Source organism: Dipodomys merriami, unplaced genomic scaffold (genome assembly GCF_024711535.1).
Source record: "Dipodomys merriami isolate MVZ:Mamm:240054 unplaced genomic scaffold, mDipMer1.0.p SCAF_4, whole genome shotgun sequence".
Classification (NCBI taxonomy): Eukaryota; Metazoa; Chordata; class Mammalia; order Rodentia; family Heteromyidae; genus Dipodomys; species Dipodomys merriami.
In genome coordinates, this window is record NW_027205603.1 from 4162529 (window position 1) to 4188965 (window position 26437).

General features: G+C 44.8%; 1 protein-coding gene across 4 annotated transcripts in view; it reads left to right on the plus strand.

Annotated features, from left to right (window-relative positions):
* Window positions 1-26437, plus strand: part of Camk1d (calcium/calmodulin dependent protein kinase ID) — a 322858-nt gene that overhangs the window by 282221 nt on the left and 14200 nt on the right. For all 4 annotated transcript variants that reach the window (XM_069990366.1, XM_069990369.1, XM_069990368.1 and 1 more), the window contains exons 6-8: window positions 6453-6528; window positions 22331-22443; window positions 25023-25101. In XM_069990366.1, coding sequence (XP_069846467.1) covers window positions 6453-6528; window positions 22331-22443; window positions 25023-25101 — 268 coding nt within the window. The remainder of the gene's footprint in view (window positions 1-6452; window positions 6529-22330; window positions 22444-25022; window positions 25102-26437) is intronic.

The window sequence follows — 26437 nt, forward strand, 5'->3', positions numbered from 1 at the left end:
ACTTCACTTGGCCTGGAATTTGATTTTAGTTATTTTCACTCACCCCACCCCCAACAAGGGCACCATATTTCTTCTTGTGTCTTCCTGACTAGAAATCATCTGTGACCCAGGTTTCTACACTCTCCTTACCAGGAGAGTTCACACTGGTTTCCAGTGGAGCCAAATTCTTTTTCCAAGAAAGTATCACTCCAGGGCAGAAGGAATCTGAGGCGTGGACAGAGAGTGAACTCTCTAAGATAACCTTTCATACAGCCCACCCTATAATTCCAAACTCTGATTCAAACCCAGAAGATAAAGACTTATTCAGAGGAAGTACAAAAATTTCAGAGGTTTACAGAGAATGAATTTGATGTAAAAATCAAAAATACTTCTCCTTGTCTGGGTGCAGTAGGTCATTCCAGTAACCCAGCTGCTTGGGAAGTGGAGATAGGAGGATCAAGGTTCAAGGCCAGCCTGGGCAAGAAGTTGGCAAAACTCCATCTCATCCAGTAAGCTGGGTATAGTGGAACACACCTGGCATCCTAGCTGTTTTGGAGATGTAAATAGGAGGGTCATGGTTCGGGCTGTCCTGGGGTGTGGCTCAAGTGGTAGAGAGTCTGCCCAGCAAGTGCAAAGCCCTGATGCAAACCCAGTGCTGCCCAAATCAGATACCTTCTATTGCATCTGGTAATCTTGTCTGTCTCATCCTCTTCTTCCTTTGGAAGGCAGCTATAGTACTTGGTTCTGGGGTCTGTCTGTGGTGAGGTCTGAACTCAGCCCCCCAGGATCAGAACTCTCGATTCCTATGGGGAAGAAGCCAAACTGCTTCTTCATCCCATAGATCCCAGACCTACAGTAACACCCAGCCCAGGACAGCACTTGACCCAATGCTATTGATATCCATGACTGCTGAGGAAATGAATGATTGGATCTACACTGTCCAGCTCCCCTTGGTTCTAGACCCTTGGCTTGTATCTTCTGGCATTGAAACATTCTCCTCCTTCCCAATGCTGCCAGTCCTCAGCCCAGTAGAGGTGGTCAACTTTAGATGACCAGGTAGGCCTAGAGGGACACAAACTACCTTGAACGTGGCAGCAGCATGAGGTCAGTTTCCTCCAAGATCTCAGCAGAAGCTGCCATTGCACACGTCCTAGAGCACCCAGGAAGAGTAAGAATGTCTTTCCTCCTTCATGAGCACCTGACAGTAAGGAACATGAGCAGATAACAACTCCTGGAAATTTTTCTGTTTCTCCCCCCCCAAATCTCTGATGCCCATTCCCTTTACTAGGAACACTTGCTTTGAATCGATATTAAACACCTTGGATTATAGAAATCGTTGCCCACAAACTGGACATTTCCATGTGTTGGTTGATAGTGAGTCACACAGTCATAGACCCAGTTATTTCAAATTCTAAACCTACTGTTTTCTCAGGAGCTGGAGAGAAGCCTGGATTTAGAGGACCCTCTCTATCCAAAGACTGCTCCAAGGCCTTATGGGCCCTTCTGCTGAGGCAGCGTGGTTCACATGGTGACAAACTTCAATTTACTGATCTTAGTTTCTAAAAGGAATCACAGAGAGAGCTGAATTCATAGCACCCAAGTTCTAGTGGGGGAAGGAGGTTCCAAGAGATCATATAACAGCCCATTAGCACTAAACCTAGTAATTCTGAAATCCCTCTGAGGAAAGGTTTTAACTGACACACCAGTTCCAGGAATTAGGAGCAGTACTGGCACATGTACCCCCTAAGTTCCCATCAGGAGTCATTTGCCCATAGAAAGATGTTTAGTGATCGTTTTTCTCAGTAGACAGGGTTGGCCCTCCAAAATCCATTTGTCCCTCTGTCTCTCTCTCTTATTCCTTCTTATTCTCTCTTATTCCTTGTATCTGCTAACCACAAATACTCAAGGCAGCTAAGTGTATTTGTGCCTGGGTTGTGTGGCATGTGGAATGCGTCCTCTCTTCATAGTGATGACGTGCATGGTGACGTGGGTTTGCTTGAATAAGCACATGTCGGCCCACCACAGCGGGCTGAATCCTGATCATATAAAGACTAGAGCCACATCTCTGGCTCCCAGCAGCAGGAGTCTGGATTTGACAACAGGATTGCTGACAGTAGGGAAAATAGATGGTACACTGGGAACCATGGGAGATTTTGACTAGGGAACCCAAATGTCCAGCCCTCTATATTGTCCAGACAGAGATATCCCTATACCAGCATTTAAGCTTTGACTAAGCCAAGGGAACAACAGGAAGGGGAGACCTGCTGTCTACCTCGCATCTATCCCTTTTCAACACCTCCATTGCAGTCCCTCTCTCTCCCTATGGATGCTGGCAGCCCCCAGGGACTTCGTCCTGCCACCCATACAGTTCTCTCTACACTAGATTGTGTCAGGGGACCATGCCTTGGGGCTGATGGCCTGTCCAGCAAGCCAGGAGCCTTTTAATAACTCTTCTCCTTATGAAGAGCTCTATTTATTTTATTTTGATCAAAAGCCTTCCTCATTACAAGGTGTGGGCTGTACAGGGTCATCTGTCACATGCATGCTACGGCAGATGCTCGGAAGAGAACATGAATTCTCCAGCATCTTAAGGCAGCATTGCTGGCATGTGATTGAAGGGGGCGTGGCTTACAGAGCCCTGGTAGGTTCCCAGGTCCGGCAGACCCTGCCCTGTGCCTCATTGACTTGTACACAGTAGATGGTGTCATTCTTTTTTCTAGCGTGAGCAGAACTCTTAAGTGGAATGAGACTGATAGCATAATAATGAGGTTTAGCAGTTTCTCAAGTGTCAGTGGGTGACAGGTGGCATTTCCAGTGATGCCTGTGGCACCACAGCTAATTCCACTTAAGGAAGTTGGAGGAGGCGGGCTCTCAAAGGCCAGCTGCACACAGAGAACAAAAGAGAGAAAATATCACTGCAGGTCGCTGGGTTTCTCTGTGATTGGAGCTCTCTCTCACATTGTCAGGAGAGTTTTTTGTTGGTGGTGGTGGTGATGGATTTTGTTGTTGTTGTGGGTAATGGGGTTTGAACTCAGTGCCTAGGCACTGCCCCTGAGCAATCTTGCTCAAGGCTAGTGCTCTACCACTGTGGGCCCGGCTCCACTTCTGGTTTTCTGGTGGTTAATTGAAGATAGGAGTCTCATGGACTTTCTTGTCCAGGCTGGCTTTGAACCATGATCCTCAGATCTCAGCCTCCTGAGTAGCTAGGATTGCAGGTGTGAACCACCAGCGCCAGGAAGGTTTTCATTACCTGAGATTCTTTTTTCTTTGAAGAATGTCTGTGAGATAAAGAGAAGCCATTGAAAGAGATCTGGGAAACATTTCCCAAACCCTGTTTCAAAACATCGTTAGTTTCCACAGTCACATTATAAGTGAAATTAGAATCTAGAGTGTAGGCGTATGGGCCATTATACAACTTTTAAGATATTTGGAGTGGGCGGGAATGTTATTTCCAAGGCAGTTTGCTTTGGTTTTTTTATTGTTAGGTTATACTTCTGCATGTGTTTCTAAATGCAATTAGAACTTCATTAGAAAACAAATGCTTTGCTTTTTTCCAATTGTTAGAGTGGGTTTTTTTGAAGTTTATTTTGTTGTCACACAAGACACAATGCCAAAAAGAACATGAATAGTTTGGGTTAAATATATACATCTCCACCCAAAAGATTCTTATCTTGATATTTTACTTATTGATCATTTAGAACTTTCCTTCTCATAGCCAGGCTACTGATCCAAAAAAGCAAACATGTTGTGTATTTACTGATTCTGAAGCTTAAACTCAGAGCTTCCCTCTCACCTTTCTGACTCATGACTGATGCTCTACCACTTGAGCCCAGCCTCTAGGCCAGCCTTTTTGCTGATTAGTTAGAGTTGTAATCTCAGAGACTTTTCCACCCAGACTAGCTTCAAACTGTGATCTTCTGATCTCAGCCTCCTGAGTAGTTAAGATAACAGGAGTTGTGAGCCAGACTAGCAAGTCTTTTGATGTTATGAAGTTCCCTACTGACAAACTTGCAGAACTTAAAAATCGTCGAATGGTAGTCAGTCTGTGAATCCAAGGATCTGAATCTCTAAAGTCACACCCACATGCCATGCTACATATAAACCAGTCACTTGTTTGCCTCCCTCTGCTGCCAGATATGTTGGTGGCTTTGTCAGAAAGCTGAAACGTTTGAGGTGTGCTGGTCTCTGCCTGTGTAGACGGTTCTAGTAAATCCCTGATTGTGACAGCTGAGGAGTGGAGACAGATGTGAAAAGACTCCGCCACCACCCATGGCACTGGAAATCCATGGGATGGAGAGAATGGGACCCCGAGAGACGCTGTGAGCATGGTGACTTGGGCCATCAGCCCAGCCTTGGCTCATACCCTGTAAAAATAGCTATCAGAGCTGCTGCCATCGGTTTCCTTCTATGTCCTGTCCCTGTGTCACCATAGGGCGCCTCGTGTGTGACACGAGTTTGTGCTCTTGGCCTTGGGCTCACAGCCTGTGCCTCTGTCCCATCTGATACCTGGCTCAGCGGAGTAGCTGGACCAGGCTGGTTGTCATCCCGCTGGTGGCCCCTGTGGGGCCCTGAAAGAGGCCAGGGAGCACCTCCAGCCACCAGCGTGGCTCCACACTATTGACATCTATGTTGACTCTATGAGAGGGAACCTGGTCATGGGTGCTCTTTGAACCTTCGCTGTCTCTGATGAACTTTCAGTCTAGCCTTGACCAGGGCCCTGGAGATTCCAGACACACACAGTCACTTCATGCAGTGCCCACATGGCCATCTGACCAGCACAGCAGACCAGAGAGAGGGCACAGCTCCTAAATCAGAAAGGCATTTACTATGGCAATGCTGCCCGCCGCTGGTTCCCATAGGATCGTCTGAGAAATACGTGGTGAGCAGGGAAAAAAGCATCAGTGCCATGAACTGTCCAAGGGCTGCGTGCCCAGTGGGTGACTTCCCGTGAGTTCTAGTTTTCTTACCTATTTTGCTACTGCATTGAGGCAGAATGCTGCAAAGAAAGCATGGCCATGTTGTTTACTCTTGGGGAAAGAAAACAAAACTGTGGACCAGGCAAGGGTACATGCCTATAATCCCAGCTACTCATAGGGAGCCAGAGATAGGAGAATTAATGAGACTGAACAACAACAAATAACAAACACACAAAAAAAAACAAACCAAAACCAGGGGCTACACTCTCATAATCCCAGTGTGGATCACTTTGGCTAGCTAATTCACTCACTAGTGCCTCTGCCCCTCACCTGTAATTTAGAAATTATGCCTCTTGTGATATGGTCTTCACCCCAAGAATGCTGGGTAAGCAATCCAATGTCCCAAAAGCCCATAGAAGCACATAATTCAGTGCATACGTAGCTTTGGGCCTTGCCAGCGATGCTAATATATTCTCTTCCCTCTTTACTGTTCTGGAAACTGTGCTCTGAGGACATCTCAGGCAGAAATGTTTACAGGGAAAGAAAGATTTGGCCTGTCAGTGCAGTTCACAGTTTTGTGTATATGGTGTATATGTCCTGTGCACAAATACACACTGAGCGCCACCTTCAGACCCTGCAAGGCACCAGACACAGGGTGGACGTTTGACATCCCGCTGTGGCCACAAAGCCAGGGTCAGGGAGGACAGGAATGGTGTTAGGTGAGCCAAGGCCCCAGGAGGGCTGACTGCCCATGGAATAGAGGTTTAAGACTAACAGGGGAGAGGAAGTAGCATTTAATTTTCCTGCTTCACAGCTAGCAGTGAAATGGGAAAGTTGACAAATACCTCCCAGTCACCCCCAAACCTCAGGGAATGAGCCAGAGCAGCCTTTCAAGCAGGATTCCCGATGCTAGACAGAGTCTGAGTTCCTCGACAGCAGAGGGAGGGAGGCATTGTCCCCACAGCACCATACAAGGCCTTGCACGAGGGCCAGAAACACCGCTGTGGGTCTAGTTGGGGTGAAATCCTGTACACCATACCCCAACTTGATCCACTGTTCCCCTTTCATGCCAGTCTGGGTTAGCACAGTACTGCCATTTGAAAGCCACCCATTAAAGACTGGCCAATTACACACACACACACACACACACACACACACACACACACACACACACACACACACACACACACACACACACACACACACACACACACACACACACACACACACACACACACACACCCCTACACCTACCTTTGTATTTTTTTTCTAGTTAAAAAAGCCAACTGATAACATGGGTCATTTATTATTGTGATTGTTATTTCTTCTTTATCCTTGCTATTTGGCATTGAACTTGAACCCAGGCCCTTATGCATATAGAGTATTTGCTCTGCCAATGAACTGGGCCCCAGCCCTCTGTTCACTTGTTAGACTCATAGGCTGTTCGTCCACATAGGAAATGGGGAACACAGAAACTCCAGACTATAGAACCCTCATCATTGTCTACAGTCCTGGGTATCTACATTGTCAGGCCTGTGTCTCTTTGTCATCCTACAGCTCCTGAAGTTCTTGCCCAGAAGCCTTACAGCAAAGCCGTTGACTGCTGGTCCATTGGAGTGATTGCCTATATCCTGTAAGTTTTGTTTGTCACGTTGGCTTCTCCCCCTCTCCTCCTACTGCCTTTCCTTTTTTTTTTTTTTCTTTTGGCAGGTCTGGGTACTTAAACTCAGGGACTTGTACTTGCAAGCACTCTACTGGCTAAGCCATGCCTCCAGCCCTGTTTTTTTTTTTTTACACTGGTATTATTGAGATAAGCCTTGTTTTTCACCTATACTCATGCCTGGACTGCAGTCCGCCTATTTTATACTTACCATAATAGTTGGGGTAAGAGGTATGTGCCACCACACCCAGATTCTTCCACTGAGATGAAATCTCGTGGTCTTATCTCTCTGGGCACACCTATAACCACAATCCCCTAGATCTCACCCTCACACATAACTGAAGTGACAAGTGTGCCCCCACTGTACCCAGCTATTAGTTAAGAAGAGATTTGTGTGGATACTGGGACTGGCCTTGAATCGCAGGCTTCCTGATCTCAGTCTCTTGAGTAGCTAGGATTACAGGTGTGAGTCACTGATGCCTGCCCATCACCCCTCACCCCTTCTTGCATTGTGGCAAATTATAATTAACATGAAGTTTGCCATTTTGGCCATGTTTAAGGGTACAAATCAGTGGCATTGTGTGTATTCTCAAGATTGCATCATCATCATCATCACTATTATCCATTTCTAAAGCTTTCTGTAAAAAAATTATCCAAAAGTAAGCCTCTATAAGTAAGTGTCAGTAAACGTCATACTCTCTTCCCACAGCACCTAGAAGTCTTTACTCCACTTTCTGCCTCTACAAATCAGACTTCCTTAAGGGATTCTTATGAGTGGAATCACACAGAATGTGTCCCTTTGTGCCTGACCTGTTTCACACTGATCACTGATAGCACCGATTAGGTTATGCCTAATGTAGCCTATGCTAGAGTTTCTTTCCTGCTTCAGGAGTGTGTGTACCCCACTCATCTGTCAACCAGCATTTGATTTGCTTCCCCACATCATGGCTGTTGCAAACAATGCTGCTGTAAGCTAGGAGGTTCCAGTACCTGGCTGAATCCTTGCTTTTGACTCTTTGGGGTATATAAATAAATCTACAAGTGGAACTGCTGGATCCTATGTTTTGATAACCACAGCAGCATTTTATGTTCACACCAGCCACGCACAGGGTTCCAGTTTCCCCACACCCATTGCCATCACTTAGATCTTCCCTTTGGAGCATTGAAAAAAGCAATCTTTACCCACATAGCATAGGCTACTGAGGGGAACAGAAAATGGAATGTCTTGGCACACATCCAATATGATGGGTTTGGTCCGGCACAAGTTCCAAGAAAATAAATTTCCTTTCTCAAGAGTCACTGAACATATCATGGTCTGAACTCAGATCATACCTTCAAGGAGATTTTTGTTTTTAATATTTTTATTATCCTTAAGTAGTTGTACAAAGGAGTTCCCATTCAACTTTTATGAATACAGTGTGTCTTGATGAATGTCACCACTTTCAGCATTCTTACCCTTCCCTCCCCACCCTCCCCCTTCCCTCATTTTTCTTAATTGTATAGGATATGCACTGAATTTTTGACTGCATTCTCCACCCCCCTCTTCTCTTTATTTATCTGCTTGACCTCACCCCACCTCTTTCAAGTACCCAAAATTTCTTGGTATTTATTTTGTTGACCTTTTGGTTATTTCCCTAAGTGATTTTCGGGGATGCAACATGCTGCAGAGAAAACGACAGCTTTTTCCTGCTATGGAACTTGAGGAAAATCCTGCAGATCTTTCTGCCACACCAGAGGAGGCAGGCCAGAGGCATGAGAACAGGCTAGACACGCTCAGCCAGCCTTGGCCGTGACCTCTGATCTCTCTGCCTACAAAGAATTTGATGCAAAATAATTATGGCAATTCCTTCCTTCTTCCTGACTTCCTTCATTGTTCACTTTTTACAGTGAGGTTCCAGACGTGCTGAGCTGCCCACGTGGACAGCTTCACAGCTCTGTGAGCATGGGGCTGGGCCTGCTTCATCTGCATGCTAGGTTCATTTCCTGAGACAAAAGATACTTCTCACCAAGGCAGTCCTCATTCCTTTGAACAGTTGACAGCTGACTTTCTGGAATGCATATGGTGCAGGGAAGGAGCATGAGACCAGGCCCCCATAAAGAGAAAGCAGTATAATCTCCAGGCCCAAGCCTAGAGTGTCACAGTGGTGGGCAGGAGGAGTGCTGGCATAAATAAGATTATTCCAGGCCTTGACAGCTGACAGCCATCATTTGGCTATATTCCTATGTCACATTGTTGCATTGCCTCATTCAAGCCACCCTGAGCCCACAGACTGGACTTTGGCTTTAGAAAGTTAGAAACTGAGACTTATTTATTCTGTGTGTGTGTGTGTGTGTGTGTGTGTGTGTGTGTGTGTGTGTGTGTGTGTGTGTGTGTGTGTGTGTGTGTGTGTGTGTGTGTGTGTGTGTGTGTGTGTGTGTGTGTGTGTGTGTGTGTGTGTGTGTGTGTGTGTGTGTTGGTCAGGGCTTAGGTGCTATCCCTGAGCTTTTTTGCTTGAGTCTAGAACTCTGCCACTTGAGCCACAGATCTACTTCCAGCTTTTGTGGTTCTTAGTTGGAGATGAGAGTCTCACAGTCTTACCTGCTCAAGCTCAGGCTGGCTTCAAACCTTAATTCTCAGATCTTAGCCTCTGGAGCAATCAGGATTACAAGTGTGAGTAACAGACATCGAGCTTGTTTTATGCATTTTGTTCAGATTCAGTGCATTGACCAGAACTTGAAAGAAGCGTGTGTGTGTGTGTGTGTGTGTGTGTGTGTGTGTGTGTGTGTGTGTGTGTACTTCAAAGAATATGTGTGTGTGCATGTTTGTGTGTGTATGTGTGTGTGTGTGTGTGTGTGTGTGTAAAAGAGAAAAACAGAGGGAGGGAGGAACACTGTAGGTTCATTTAGGAAATCACAGCTGGCTCTGTTGCTCACATGCATGTCCATAAACACATGTTCTGTGAGCATCCAATTAGAAGCAGACATTTTCCTTACAGGCAGGCAGTTAAGGGATGAAGTTGGTGGACTTAACTGTTTATAAAGTCTGTCATAGTCCTCAGATTCCCCTTTTTTGCCAATGTGTGTGTGTGTGTGTGTGTGTGTGTCTGTCTGTCTGTCTGTCTGTCTGTCCAGCGGCTATGGACCCATCCTTTCCTCTGCCCCTCCTTTCTCCTACTTTAAAGACCCACCACCTGCTGTTTCCTTCTGCCTTCTAGCATCATGGTTTTTAGCTCAGTAGGCATAGATGATTGCTGACAATTCCCAGATTTGCCGATTTTGTTTATTGATTACATTTCAGCTTGGCTGTTTTCCAGGGAGTCTCAGAAAGCTCTGTAGGTCCCACCTGTCATCTGTACGAAGTCTTCCTGTGCCTGCTACCTGTCCTCTGTGGGTTGTGAGTCCCCTTAGTATTGGCCTCAGATGCAAGGCCTGCAGGGCATATTTCAGACTTGTTTGTGGGCTCCTGACCCTCTTTCAACCACCTCAGAGACGAGATTGGATTGGGAATGCCAGTGAACTTACCACATCTTCTCAAAATACTCTGTTTCTAAAGGAGGTGTGCAGAGCATGGAGGAGAGATGAGGCAACAGTGCCACTGAGATACAGAAATTCCACAGTTAGGTGGTCATGGGAGCTACTCCCTGCCAGTGACATTAAGCAAGATAGTTTCTTCCAGTGTATGTGGTGCCATCTTATACAGACCCTAGGATAGTGAGGGACATCAGGAGAATTTGGAAAGGAATAACAAATAGGCACCACTTTCGCATCCTAAATGGCACAGCTTCCAGCCAGATGGAAGAAATTTTATTGCCTCTACCCTCCTATCATCTCCTAGAAACTGTCCTTGATGTATGCTTGGGGCTATTTAGCCTAGAGCAGGCAGGGCAGGGGACTGGCAGCCATTCACTTTACTAACATTTACCGAACCTAATACTTGTCAGACAATCTGATGGGGTACTGAGATGGATTCATTACCATGCTGGCCTCAGAGGCTCTGGAGACAACAGACAGTAAACACATAAATTACAATCCAGTCTCCTGGCTGTCATGAAGTGGCCTGGGACTAAGCCCTGAGCTGCGTGAGGAAGCTTCACAAGCAGGGGACAGCCACCTGGGTTTGGAGGACAGGCAGCAATCTGCCCAGAGAGATCCAGTCCAGTCTAATGAACAGTTCTATGTATGTATGAACAGTATGTATGTATGTACGCATGTATATATATATGAGTGTGTGTATGTATGTATATATACAAATAAGCATATTTTAATATATTGTATACACTCACAATATATGTCTATTTATGTCTATATAGAGAGAGACTATATATAGACAATATATATGTGTTCTCCATCTCAATAAATAATCCAGCCATTGTAACTTAAACTGTCATCTCCTACCTGTGCAAGAGGCATAGGTAGGAAGATCATAAAGATCATAGCCCAAGGCCAGCATGAACAACCACATGAGACCCTTTCTGAAAAATGGCTAAAGCAAAAAAGCACTGGAACATGGCTCAAGTGGTAGACTGTGAGGCCCCAGCTCAAACCTCAGTACCAACTAATTAATTAATGCTGAAAAGCCTTTGTGATTAAGCAGAGGAGAGATTCCAGCCTGCATGTCTGGTGGAGGTAGTTATAAGGGATCCCAAGATGTGAGTCCACATAGCACAGTACCCTGTGACCCCTTTCCGGCTTCTCTCCTCCCTACATTGTCAGACCTTGCATTGGAGTCTGTCCTGTCTGTTAAGGGAATCGTAGGGGTTTCAGTGGGAGCTTAGGACAGTGGGGTGTGTAGTGAGTGGCCAGGAACTAGGGGAGTCCTGTGCACAGGCACTAGCAACACAATTGCTAGTCTACCTGTCTGCCTTTCCATCATAACTAGAAGAAGGAAGGGGAAGGTGCAAGGCAGGAGGAAGGAGAAAAGATGGAGATGAGGTAGAGAGAAGGAAATAAGCCCAGGAGAGAGAATGAAGCCAACCATGCACAAGACAAAGTTAAATGTAAAAATTAAGAAATCCTCCTGGGCTGCAGAATCCACCCGTACAGCAAGATGTTAATCTTCTCCACACTGGATGTCCGCTTCCCCCATCTCTCTCTCTCTCTCTCTCTCTCTCTCTCTCTCTCTCTCTCTCTCTCTCTCTCTCTCTCTCTCTCCTGAAACACCATTAATCATGAGAATGAATGTTCACTGCCAAAAGTTGCGCTGAGCTTCCAAATGGTTGTTCAGTGTTCTCTGATCCTTGTCAGTTTCATGGCCAGCCAATCAGGAAGAGGCTGGTGGCCTGTATGCTAATGACCCAGACTTTCTCGTGGTGTTGTCTGTCCCAGTGGCTAATGCAAGAATCAAAGGGTTGGCTCCTTTGATTAAGCCCCTTCTGTCTCACACTGGCAGGAGGGAGCCATTTGTTCTCCCTATCCCTCCTTTCTTCTCCTTCCCATCCCTCAGTCTTCACCTCCAGCTGAGCATAAACTGTAAGCAGTGCGTTACCTATTTCCTTCTAATAGTCCCCTCCTCTCTTGCTCAAGTACTCCCCTAATCTGCATACCCATTCTCAGCTTTGAAGACATTATCCAAACCTTAGGGCTTAGAGAAGAAGGCATTTATCTGTTATATTTTCATTGACAGACCATTGTTGGGGTTGCCCTACACATAGTTTTAATATGTGAGCCCTCCCTACTTTCTCCAGCTTGCTGTCATCTAAATGTGTAAGGAGAAAGCTCTGGAACTATACTGATAGACACATTCAGTCATCATATTGATGGTTGATGAGGTCATTGGATTGCATTTGTGTATTGAGTTAGGTCTCATTGATCATTCTAACCTTGAAAGCCAGACAATGTGCTCTGACCTGTTTGCTCACTAAATGGACAAAAATAAATGGGATTTAAAAAAAGTGGACAAAAATAAAAGGGATAAAAAAAATGGCTGCCTGGTGGTCCCTGTGAGTCAGAGACTTGTGTTGAAAGGAAGGATACTCCATTGTAGGAGTTGTTTTGTTCATTCTTTTGACACTGTGGCCTAATTACATACAAGAATTCTTCCATAACACACAGGCTTTTGAGTAGCAGTTCTCAGGGGACACTGGAGCTGTTCTTAGAGTTAAGGGTGGCTGGGCAAGATGCTCAGAAATATGGGCAAGTTTAAAGGCAGGTCCAGTCCATTCTATCATCACAACACAAAGCACAAAATAAGCGACCGTGACGGCATCTCTTGTCCTCTCTTCTTAGAAGCTTAGGTGACGATGTGGGTAACTCTGAGACTTTTCACAACATTCAAAAATATTTACTTCATTTTCATGATTCGAGTGTGGGACAGAGGGCAGTCCCTCCGGACTCCTTCTCTGGACTCTTCTCCTTCTCTCTGCCCCTTGCATTGTTCTTCCTGGTCCTGAGCAGCTGCTTTCCTAGTCGAGAAGGCTTTAGCCAAAGACCTGAGAAGGATTAGATGAAGTTAAAAAAAAAAAGGGAGAGAGAGAGAGGAAGGGTGTAAGGATATGGAAATTGGTATTTAATGGTTGTTAGACAACTGGTACTTGGTGTTCTATCTCTAGTATCTATATATCTACATATCTAAATCCATCTACCTATTTATGCACCCATTTCTTGATATATTCCCTTCAGTCTTTCTGCCCATCCATTCCACCCATCCACCTGTGTGTTTTATATATTATACATGTTAGCATATAGTACATATTACAATATCTCTATAAAATTCACAAAACAGCCTCGAGGAGAGAGACTTTCTTCAGTGTCATTCAACCAGTACTTAGAAGAGCCAACATTCGAATCTGTCTTCTTTTCTCTAAATCCCAGACTGAGGACACCATGTGTGTTAGTCAGCTTTCATTGACTATAATGAATTACCTGAGGGTAATTAACTTATGGGGAGAAAAGGGTGACTTTGACTCACAATTTGGAGATTTCCAAGATTGGAAAAACCTATGACTTTAGGTCACTGGTGGAGGTGTCAGGTATTGATGACAGGGAACACATGATATAGCAAACTGCTCATTTTGCTGCCAGGAAGCAAAAGGAAGAAGAGACTGGGAGTCTCAATTGCCCCCAGAGCATACACCTAAGACGTAAAGGTCTCTCAGTAGGCTCCACCACATAAATGTCTCACCAGCTCCCAATAGCGTGATCCTGGGACCAGGCTTTTAGCATGTGAGCCCCAGGGAAACTTTATCCAAGTAAACTGCTGGTTAATGACTCTGAACGCAAAAGCTGACATCAGCCCTTTGGAGAGCAGCACAAAGCCATCCTTGGAAAATCGCTTCATTCTTCTAGAGCTTTTCTGCTCAGGTTTGACAGAAACAGAACTCTAGGTTGCTGCTCTGTTGCATTTAAAAACTGCAGGTAAAATATTTCGAATAAAGTTCAGTGTCTCCGAGGCATATTTCACAGGTACTTAGAAAATTTTCTCTATATATCTCACTTCGTTTCCTAATTCCGTAGTCAATGGGGCATGCCTGAAGTGCTGCCCTGTTCTAGTAAGTTCTGCAAGGCCTTGTCAGAAGAAGACTTTTTCCTCTTTATATCCTCTTCACAGCTCTGCACTAAATTCAGGCCATTTGCCACAATCATATCGGAATTTGATTCGATGTAGACACTGGCTCATTTGTCTTCAATCCTTCTCTGCCAAGACAGGTCCATAATGACCTGAGGTCCTCTCCCTCCTCCAAATCTATCTTACAGGAAGGCAGACTGGGGAGAACATTCGGCATTGATTTTATCACTGCAGGCACCTGTGCTGCTCTTCATTTCTTTGGCAGGTCCCATGGCCTGATCTGCAGCTCTGTTTCCACATCCATAATACACAAAACCTGACACTCCCAAACTTCAGAGGTGGGCTGAGAAAAAGAACATGGAGAGCATGTCCCCTGCAGTGACACATCTGGCTGGATTTCTAAAAATTAGTATGACTCGCCTCAGGAAGGAGTTATACAAAGAATTAAAAATTCTGTTCCGATCCTTAGGTTAGGCTGAACCTCTACATACTTATTTCCTCATAGGGAAATTAAAGATTGAAAAGCTTAGCTAGATCTACATTAAATGAGACAGTATCCGTAAGGTGTGTAGCCTAGTGCCTGGCACCCAGTGACTGCTCACCAGTTAGTAACTATGGTTACCAACTTCTTCAGGACACAGTCACCATGGCTTCATGACTGTGGAAAAGTAAATATTTCATTTGTCTCATTTTAGTAGCATGCTATTTAAGTCTAAGAACAAGATTAAGATGGTGTGTGTGTGTGTGTGTGTGTGTGTGTGTGTGTGTGTGTGTGTAAACAGGCACTAGTACTGAGACTTGAACTCAAGATCTTATATTTGACTTCTTTGCTCAAGGGTGATGCTCTACCACCTGAACCATACCCCTTACTTTGCTAGTTTAATTGAAGATAAAGAGTCTCTCACACTTTATACCTGGGCTGGCTTCAAACTAGTATCCACGCCACCAGCACTCAGCTTCTAAGCTTATCTCAGATTTGCTGCTGTAAGAGCAGCATTTCACACCGCATTTGTGCTTCATACCCTGCTGTAGAATTAGGCAGAGGAGGCCTTTATCTGTCCAAGTTAGCATCCAGGGCAGGTACCCAGCTCTGCCTGTAGCCCTGAAACTATCTTTTCATTTCCCACTGTCCTCCATGTGAAGCAATGATTTCTGGACCCCAAAATAAAATCCCATGACTGTGAGAACCCCCTGGCTTTGCAAATGACTTCACCAAATATGCTTTTGAGTTCTGGCCCAAGGTTGAAGGCTGACTGCATCCTCCAATGAGTAGTTCTTTGCCGGTTGGAGGCACTGCACTGAGGGAAATTGATGTTGGGAAGGAGATGTCTAGCGCTGGACAAATGGGAGCTCAGAGAATTTGTTGACGGTTTCTGTGTTCATTCCAATCTGCCTTGAAAGGGGTAATTTGTAACAGCTCCTATTGACCACCAAAAGGCTTCAGGGCAATAAAATAAAATAGCCTAACTGGTCATTATTACCCTTGGGGCTTAAACACCGAATTTCTTGCTCTCTTTCACTCACAGTTGGTGTTCTACCACTTGAGCCACACCTCTGCTTCTAACTCTTTGCTACTTAATTGGAGAAAAGAGTCTGAAGGATTTCTTTGCTTGAGCTGGCTCTCAACTATGATTTCATATCACCCATCTTTGGTCCTAGGATTATTATCTTCATTCATTCATTCATTTACTTATTTTTTTGCAGTGCTGAGGATCAAACCCAGGGCCTCAGATATGCTAAGCAAGGGCTTTACCATTATGCCACACCCCCAGTCCAACTCTGCTTAAGTCAATTTAGTATGTGCTTTTGCATGCACACATGTATATGTGCATGAACACACATATATGCAAATGTAAGCATGACTGTTCCATGCAAACCATTTTCTGTTCATCAAAGAACAACCAATTAACAATATCCATTAAATCATGTTTTGTGCTAATGAAGTGTTCATTTTGGAGTTTAGTGCGGATCATCTTGTCTCTTGTCCCCAACTCTAATGAAATGCTGTGACAGTAAGGACTGTTTCATGCCATGCCTGTAGAATAGTTAATGCTCAATCAGCCTTCAGTGACATCCAGGTGATTTCCTGATCAGCCATTATTTTTTCTTCGTTTCCAGAGGAGCCTATGTTCAGGGAAGGCAAAAGTAGTTCAGGAAAGAGCCCGGAGACAGTAGCAGCCCAGGCTTTGTTTCACTTCTGGGTCAGAAGAAAGAAAGGTCAGCCTGCTAATGCTCAGTGGCACTCATGCTCACTTACAAGATTGCAGGAGCAGTAAAACCAGAGGGCAGAGCCTCACAGCTGCATCCTCTCAAAGATCTCGCTGCTTAGTACCAACACCAGTTCAATTTCAGTGAGTTTTAGACATTCAAATCATAGCAAGCACTAAGTAAAATGTGTGTGTTAGCTACTTAAAGCTGAAGACCTTGCAGTGCTAGAAAATCCAAAAGGAAGTGCTTTTTTTCGGGGGTGGGGGGAGAGAGCTCAGTCATGGGGCTTAAACTCAGGGCCTGGGTGCTGTCACTGAGCTCTTTTGCTCAAGGCTAGCACTCTGCCACTTTGAGCCACAGCGCCATTTCCAGTTTTCTGGTGGCTCATTGGAGATAAGATTTCTCACAGACTTTCCTGCCCCAGCCGGCTTTGAACCACAATCCTCAGATCTCAGCCTCCTGAGTAGCTAGGATTACAAGCATGAGCCACCGGTACCCAGCTTGGAAGTGCTTTTTGATTGTATGCTTTACTATGGGCATCCCAACTTAAGTGAGAGATGGCATTGCACTATGGTTATGATTTGCATTTCCTTGATAGTGATATCAGTCATTTTTCCTACTTGTTTGTGAGCCATTTGCATCTTTGGGTCCTGGTGATAATGCAGTGCTGTAGCCACTATAGAAAACACTATGGAGATTCCTCTCCAAAAAAATTAAAAATAGAATTACCACCGGGTGCCAGTGGTTTACACCTGTAATCCTAGCTAGCTACTCAGGAAGCTGAGGCCTGAGGATTATGGTACAAAGCTAGCCTGGTCAGAAAAATCCATGAGACTCATTTATCTCCAGCTTCCAGCCAAAAAGCTGGAAGTTGAACCTGTGGTTCAACACAAAAGCTCAGGGATACTGATCTGAATTCAAGCCCCAATAACTGGCACAGAAAAAAAATAGAACTACCAATGCAATCACAAAATAATTAACTAACCTAGAAGAGCTATAGTGCCCATGCTCATAGCAGTACTGTTCACAATAGCCAAAGCAACCTAAATATCCATCAGTAGCATGTATAGATAAACAAAACGTGGTCACAGATAATGCATGCTATGACTATACCTCAAGAAGAAACTTGTTACATGCTACAGCATGGTTGAACTCGGGCAGACGCTGTGTGAAGTGAAATGAGCCAAAAACAGGAAAGCAAGTACTGAGTGATTCTCCTTCTGTGAGGTTTGTAAAAGACAGCCTGAGAGCCTACGAGTTACTTGCAAGAGCCAGAAGAGGAGAAAGGATGTTACTAACAAAGGCAGAGAATTTAGGTTAAGCAAGGTGAATAAGCAGTAAAGATCTACTGTACACCCTGGTTCTTGCGGTCAATGTGTCAGTCACTTTCCATTACTGTGACAAAATATCCAAGAAAGCAACTTAGGAGGAGGAAGGATTTATTTTGGGCATATGGTGTCAGAGGTTTCAGTCTATCCCTGCTTGGCTCCATTGTTTCTGGGTTATGTAGTGAGGCAGAGCATCATGATGGAAGGTATGGTGGAACAAAGCGCTGACCTCATGACAGGAAGCAGAAAGAGCCAGGAATAAGACATTCCCTTCAAAGCTCCCCCCTGGTGACCCACATCCTCCACTTTGGGGGCAGGGAGGGCACTCAGCTCTGAATTTAATCAATGAATCCATTGACCCATTGAAGTTAGCATCTTGGTGACACAGTGAGGGTTCAATAGCGCCACCAGCTGGAGAGTAAGCCTTCAACACATAAGCTTTTGCTAGGGACACTTCCTATCCAAGCCATCAAACTCCACAGTACATATCATGCACGTAAATATTGAGAGGATAGCTCTTGAGCCAGAGACATGCCTTGAATAGTAAAGTGCCTGCCTAGAAAACAAAAAGCCCTGAGTTAAAACCCCTAGTACCACACAGTAAAAAGAGAGATCTCATGTGAAGTGTTCGGATTGCAAACACATAAAGTACAATAAAATTAAGGCAACTTTCAGTGAAAGAACTCCCTACCTGCTGTCAGATGTGGCTGGCTCTTTTCCCACCACTGTTTCTGATACCAGCTTCTTCATGTCTTTTCTCTGTCACCTCTGACATAATTAGGGGAGAGGAGCACAGGTGGCCAAGGTGAGCTATGGTCAGCCTTTGGACCTCCTATCCAAAGTCATCTGGTTTTACATGGATACAATGCATGGCCACACGCAAACAGCAGAAGAACATGACTTCCTGTAGGGTAACAACCATAGTGTACCCACAGGGCTTTTCCACTGTAGCTTTTATGCTATTCTTGCATTTCAGTTTCCAAGAAAAACTTCTCACTGCTGGATTAGGCAGGGTTGACCATCGTCAATTTTCACATTGAGTTGTGTGAAAAGCTTTCTCCATGGAAAACCTCCTCCCTTGTGGAGTGGGTCCATGGCCAGGAGTGGCATTGTGGGTAACCCAAACCCAACGCTGCATTTATCCTCAGATCCAGGCCTGCACACTGAGTCCTTCTGGAATGACTGAATGACGTGGGATGGAGCTGTCTCCACCCCCTCCTATAAGGGGAGCATGCAGGATGGGGAGGTAGGAGAGGTAACCATTGGAGGTCACTGTGGTCTGGGGCAGGGGCCCACTCTCTTACGTCTTAGATCTGTACCACTGTCTGCATTCGGAGCCCCGCCAGGGAACCCAGGAGCTAATGAGGCAGCCCCCTTCTTCTAGAGGGTGTGCATTTAACCCAAGCCTTTGTCCAGTGTGAGCTACAGAAAGGGCCTAGGTATTGAGGATCAGAAGACCAGTGCAAGACATGGCCGGCCCTCAGAGCTCATGATCAGTGTAGGAGCTTTGACTGGTATAGGAGCATGTAGAGAAGGCCTGGGTCCACCTGACCGAGGTCAGCTCTTCCTTGTAACATCCTAGCTGCTCTTCAGGGGGTTAAGGAGAGGCTCGCCTAAGCCCTCTGGACTTCCTGGATGATGGTTCCAAGGCTGCAATGGAAGTTTCCTTTCCTTTTCTTCTTTTCCCATCCTTTCCCTCTTTTCTTTCCTTTTCTCTACTTTCTTTCTTTTGGTTAATTAATTATTCATTTTTGAGATCGGGTCACACTACGGATCCCAGGCTAGCCTCAAACTCCAGAGCTTCCTAACTCAGCCTCATGTGCCACCATTATGCATGGGGAAATTCAATGTCATCTTGAGCCATAATGTTTTGGGGCTGGAGAAATTGGGAACGGCTTTATCCTCTTTGTGTACCCACAACGACATATAATTTAGAGGTCATTTAAAGGTTGGGATATAAAATCAGTAGTGTCACAGGAATGCTACTAAAGAACACAGGGATTAGAAGTGCTTTGAGGCATCCAGTGACCACAACATTACAACCATCCACCACCAGCACATGTGGATGGACACATCCATCTTGTTGGAAGCTCCACACAAAGCTGTCCAAGAAATCACCTGGTCAGAGACCTCACCGTCCAGTTTCTAGATGGGAAGAAGCCTTTACAAACTGCATTTGCCATTCTGGTTTTTCACAAGTCTAAGTCCTCTTTTTATTTTATTTTTTCTTCATCTCTTTTTTTTTCTTTTATATGCTTGTCCTAAAACTTGAACCCAGGGCCTAGATGCTATTCCTCAGCCTATGTGCTCAAGGCTGTCACTCTACCATAGAGCCACAGCTCCACTTCTGGCTTTCTTTAGTGGTTAATTGGAGATAAGATTCTCATGGACTCTCCTGCCCAGGCTGGTTTTGAGCCTTGATTCTCAGATCTCAGCCTCCTGAGTAGCTAGGATTGCAGGCATAAGCCATGCGCACCCAGCTTCATATCCTTTTTTATATTTATATTTTTATTATTCTTAAGTAGTTGTATTAAGGGGTTTCATTTCAACATACCTGTTTATGGATAGAATGCATCTTGATCATGTCACCCCTTCCATCATTTTCCCCCACCCCTGTGAACCCTCAGTTTTTTCTAGTTCCAGTAGCCCATCCCAGTCCTGAAGTAGATTCATTTCTTCTGTCATTATACCTCAGTATACCCTCATCAACATGGTAGTCTGTACAAAAAAAAAAAAAAAAAAGGAAAAAAAGGTGGGGGAGGAGAAACTTAAGATGAAAAGAAATTGGAATATACATTAAGAAAATTGGCACCCAAAGAATAATAACTCTTTCTTGGAATTTTTTTAAAAGATTTGTTTTTCCTTAAAGAGAAAGCCAAACCATAAAGTAAAACATACTCGGTTGTTAATCAACAAAAAACCTTATATATCTAACTTTTAGGCACTTCTCTCTTTTTTTCCAAGGCAAGCTAATATTTTTCTCAGTCTGCTTTTCCCAATGCCCACATTTCATTTAGCCCAAACTCCCATTATGGGAAAAATGTTCCCTTCCATCTTCCCACCCCAGGGTTTCCTGGGGCAGTGAAGTTCGTACTGTGGTTCCGGAATTGCTGGCTTTTGGTTTCATTTTTACCAGAGGCAGCAGATCTTTAAAGCTGAAATTTTTCCAGGCAGAAAGACAGCCTCGGGGAGGGAGGAATAGATGATTTTGAATTTTATCAGCCTGCAGAAAAGTATCACAGCCTTAAAACCTATCATCACCCTTTCGTCCCTCCGCAGCGGGCCTGTCAGAGAGGGGTGCTGAAGAATGGAGCCACCAAGGCTGTTTTCTCCTTTCTCACATTTCTCAGCCCTGAAAGGCCTGCAGCCTACCCAATGCCTGCTAACTTCTCATTAAACAAATCCCAAGGCTGAAGCTGTCTTTGCAACCATACTGAGCTGTGTGGCAAAGTCCATGGCTTTTCTGGAACAAATATTCCTTCTACTTTACACCTGACTTCCATAGCCATGCACTGTTGTTTCCTGAGGTCCCCTAACTCTGGGGTCCCAGCCTCAATGTCCTTCCATGGCAGTGTCAGCCAAGGATGGCCTCTGCGTCACACGAGCCTCCGACATGGTTCTGGTCTTTTTTGAAGTGTTTAGACAAACAACTGGGTAAGAGTCACAGAGCCATGGTGGCTTAAAGCCCAGAAGAATATTAAGAATTATCTAGTTGAGCCATCTGCATTTTCCCATGAGGAAATTTTAGTTCCCCAATTTGTATCAGTGTCAGGACTGAGAACAGAACTGTAATGACAAGCCATGATTGGCAGACTGGGGATTGATTGATTGATTGATTGATGGGTATTTGCTAAGCAAAAGGACTCATAGAAACCTGGAACTCAGGGTTATAAATTTTCCTTTTCTTCCTGTGATAATTTCTTAAGTTAAACCAATCTAGAAGGGTCCTGAAATGTATTGCTAAACATATATTTAGTTCTTCCCATCAACCTATCTGTTTGAGACAGTATTATAGACAAGATTAATAACATTCAAGCACAAAAGGCTATCTGGTCATAGGACTCTAGCTAACTTTACCTAAGGAATTAAGGTGGAAGCCAGACAGTGGGGATACAGCCAGATAATCCTAGCTACTCAGGAGGTAAAGGTAGAAGGATTGGAATCCAGGACTGGCCTTGCCAAAAGCAGGAGACCCTATCTGAAAACAAACTAAAAATGAAGATCTGGAGCTTGGCTCGAGTGGTAGAAGTGCTCATGAGTTAATCCTAAAGTCAGTCCCTGGTATTTCTTTTTTTTTTTTTTTTTGGGTCCAGTCGTGGGGCCTGAACTCTGGGCCTGGGCGCTGTCCCTCAGCTCTTCAGCTCAAGGCTAGCGCTCTACCACTTGAGCCACAGCGCCACTTCCGGCTTTTTTCTTTTTGCTTATATGGTGCTGAGGAATCGAACCCAGGGCCTCAGGCTTGCAAGGCAAGCGCTCTACCACTGAGCCACCTTCCCAGCCCTCCCTGGTATTTTAAAGAAAAAAAGTTAAGGTGGATTTAAATATATCTGTTCTCTCTGAGCCCACCCTCTTTGCTACAGCTTGCTTCTTTGGCTCCTTTGCATACAGAATGTGGGCTTCCTCCACTGCGATGATGTTTGTGGTGCACACACTGCAGATTTTCCTAATTTCATCCACAGTGACCCTTCCAGGCTAAGGGCAGACCAACTCCACTGCCTCTGCCAGCACTCAGATCTGTTACCATCCTTTCTTCCAGGCTCTGCGGCTACCCTCCTTTTTATGATGAAAACGACTCCAAGCTCTTTGAACAGATCCTCAAAGCAGAATATGAGTTTGACTCCCCCTATTGGGATGACATCTCTGACTCTGGTGAGTCTTCCACACACCACTCCCATGGCAGCCTCTATGATATTTATGATACCTAGTAACCAATGCTGCAGGTCCAGGGACCCGAGACAGGCAGGGTCTGGCGAAAGCTCAGAACAACCCCTAGGTCCCTGTCTCATCCATTGGGGAAGCTTTAACAAAGTCCCACAGACAGAGTGGCTTAAACACATGTTTATTTCTCACCATTCTGGAGGTCTCAAGTCTAATACCAAGGCATCAGCACATCCGGTGTCTGGTGAGGGCCACTTCCTGTTCATGGACAGCTGTCTTCTTGATGTCTTCACCTTACACATCCTCATCTTAGGACTTAGAATCCCAACACGGGAATTATGAGAGACACAAACAATTGGTCCATGACAGCTCTTGGGGAAGTTTCATGAGCTACATATTTGGGCTTAACCTGGAAGGCAGGCTTGGGACATCTCACCTGAGCCTAGACAAGAGATGGTGACTTACCTATCTAGTCTCCAGCCATGCCTTGGCTTGAGCACCCCAGGAGTGAAATAATATTAGCTAATGCTTACCCAGTGCCAGCTGTGTGCTGAGCAGAAGAGTCCCGTCTATGGCTAACTCAGTCCTCAAAACTGCCCATCTCATGGGGAAAACTACTGTCCTTGTTTGACAGAGAGGAAAACTGAGGCCCTGGAAGATGGACTAACTTGACCAGAATCACACCAGTAGTACATACCAGAGCTGAGATTTGAACCCTAATTCTCCTTCCAAAGAGGTTCACTATCCTTCCTGAGACATAAAGAACAAAACCAAGGCCCAAGTAAGGTGGTGGTGCAATCTCTGTGGTCCTCAGTTTCCTTACAGGGAGAAAACGACACCCTACCTCCCAGGAAGAGCAGTAGAAGGGAGAGTTGAAATGATAAATGAGATAGTACTTTGAAGACTCTGATGGGTTGTTCAGAGAGAGCACTCTATTGTTTAGGTTATTTCCTCCTAACTGGAAAGTTAGGCTCCAAGCTCTCAAACCCTAGGCTCCAAATATATTTCTACAAACCTTTCAGGAACCTCCATCCCTGGAGGGCGGGGATATTGTACTTCTAAGCTCAGAGGGCACAGCCTTTCCCGCCCCCCAAACCCAGTCCAGTGGACAGTGAGCTGCCATGCCCTGCAATGTAACAGGTTTCCACGGCGACACACAGTGTCAGCTTTGGATTCTATGACCCCAGCTGCCAGCCCTCTCCACGTCCCCCAGGGGTGGGTTCCTGTTCACTGCAGTGTAGTAGTCCAATTGGACTGGGATCCTCTGTGCCTGGTAATCTCACAGCCCCATTGGTGGATTCAGTAACGTCTGCGATGTCTGTGTAGGGAACATCCCCCATATGTCTCTCCGAATAAGTTTGAACATCTGATTATGAAGAGCATTTCCTGTCTTCTCTAAACTGAAGGCAGCGGTAGCAGCAGCTGGCTCATGCGGGGGTGAGAGCCTGGCTTTGCTGTTTCTTTAGTCATGGGTCACCCTTAAGAGTCCCAGCCATGGCTCTGCGTTGACTCAGCATCCAAATGCCTGGGGTCTTTTGTGTCTGAGCTACGCAGTAAAGTCTATAGAAATTGGTCTCTGATTTTTAATAGGGCACATGCTCCTCTCAAAGATACAGTGGTGCAAATCAGCCAACGACAAATGCTGGAGGGGATGTGGAGAAAGAGGAACCCTATTACACTGCTGGTGGGAATGTACACTTATACAACCACTTTGGAAAGCAGTCTGGAGGGTCCTTAGAAAGCTAAAGATTGACCTCCCTTACGACCCAGTCATACCACTTCTAGGTATCTGCCCTGAACAACAGGAACCAATATACAAGGACACGTGCACCTCCATGTTTATTGCAGCACTGTTCACAATAGCTAGGATATGGAAACAACCCAGATGCCCCATCACAGATGAATGGATCCAAAAATTGTGGTATCTATACACAATGGAATATTATGCAGCCATTAGAAATGACAAAATAATGGCATTTGCAGGGAAATGGATGGAGCTAGAAGGAATCATGTTGAGCGAGGTAAGCCAAGAGCAAAGAGACAAATGGTACATGGTCTCCCTGATAAGTGGATGCTAAATCCAAAATGTTAGGTGATATGACAAAACTAACAAGACTTAAGAAACAAAGAACTCCCACTCATCTGGTTGAACCACTACTAAATATCCCCATGCTGCTGATCACATATATGGTATATAACATGTGAACACCGTTATATGTTATAGACTGTGATAGACAATTTGCTCCAGGAAAGTTAGAATGAACTTGTGACTAAATGAGCATCATTATTCCACAATACTGTGAAATTCGAGAAATTATGTAATCACTTAATCACAATCAAAAAAAAAAAAAAGAACCTCGGGGAAGGTAGGGAGGGAAGGGATGGTAGGGGGAAAACAATGGAGGGGGTAACAATGCTCAATAGGAAGTGTACTCATTACCTTACTCATGTAACTGTAACCCTCTGTATAGTATCTTTACAATAAAAACAAAAAAAGATACAGTGGTGGCTAGTGGTCACAGCTCAAGCCACAAAGTGATTCTTTGTCCTTGCACTTCCTTTTTCAACAGCAAAAGACTTCATTCGGAATCTGATGGAAAAAGACCCAAATAAAAGATACACCTGTGAGCAGGCAGCTCGGCATCCCTGGTAAGACTAAAACACTCACCATGAGGACCTTGTCATTGAGCGCTCTCAGAGTGAATGCCCATTGGCCGTTCTCTTTTATCAAGTATGCAGGTAGTCATTTCATCTCATCCTGCTCAGGACCATTGTTCCTCTCCCCAAACCAAGGACGGAACCATTCTATGCTCTTAGACCACAATTTTTGGAGTGAACTCATAAGAGGTTATGTGCAAAAGACACTAGTAGCTTTTCAGTGTGAAGAAAGTTTCAAATGAGCTGAGCTTGTGGCACCTGCTTGTAATCCCAGTGCTCAAGAGGAGGAGGTAAAGAGGATCATGAGTTCCAGGCCAGCAGAAGAAAGGAGAGAGGAGGAAAAGGAGGAGAAGGAGGAAGGGGGAAGGGAAGAAAAAGTGGAGGGAGAGGAGGAGGGACAGAGACAGAGGCAGAAAGAGGAAAAGAAAAAAAAGAAATGAAGGGAAAAGAAAGGAATCAGAAGTTTTTGAGGATCATTTTTATTAAAAAAATAATTGCCCAATAAAGAATTAAGGTTAGCGCTTTATTCTTTTAGAGTTTATTACTTAGTAGTTAAACAGATTGAAGTGATACATACTTTTCCTTTCCAAATGCTTTTCCATTAGCGTTTGTTCAGCTCCAGGGGGACTAATTGGTACGGATGGCTCTATACACTTTCAGCGACAGTGTGCTTAGGGCCTCCTAGTTTGTGCCACTTGTCAAGTTAGAAGCGGCTTTCCTGTCAGCTAGCTATGACCTTGCGTTTATACTTGACATTTTTAAGCCCCAGTTTTCTCCTTGTGAAGTGAGAATACGATTCCAAATTTACAGAGGTTATATGAGAAATACTGAAGGTGATGCACGTAGGAGGAAATGCTGAGTTAACTATAGGTCTTTTTGTGAAAGCCCTGTGGGCATCCATTTAACAATCAAATGCTGAGAGTAATAAGATCTCCAGTGTGTTAATTAGCTTTTCATTACTGTAATGAAATACTGGAGGCAATCAACTTTAAGAAAAAAAAAAAGGATGGTGGTTTGGGGGCTAATAGGTGTAGAGGTCTTCATCTGTGATGGGTTGGCCCTGATGCTTTGGGCCTAAGTTGGGGAAGAGCATCATGACAGATAGTACATAGTACTTTGTGGTGGTCAAGAAGTGAGAGAAAGAGGCTGCTATCCTACAATGCCCTTAAAGGACCAGTGATCCAATGTTCCCCATTGGTTCCCGCCTCTTAAAGGTTCCCAAGGCCTCTCAATAAAGCTAAGCTGGGAACTGACAATTTTCTCTTGTAGTAACAGGGTTTAAATCCAGGGCCTCATATTTATTAGACAAGTGCTCTGCTACTTGACA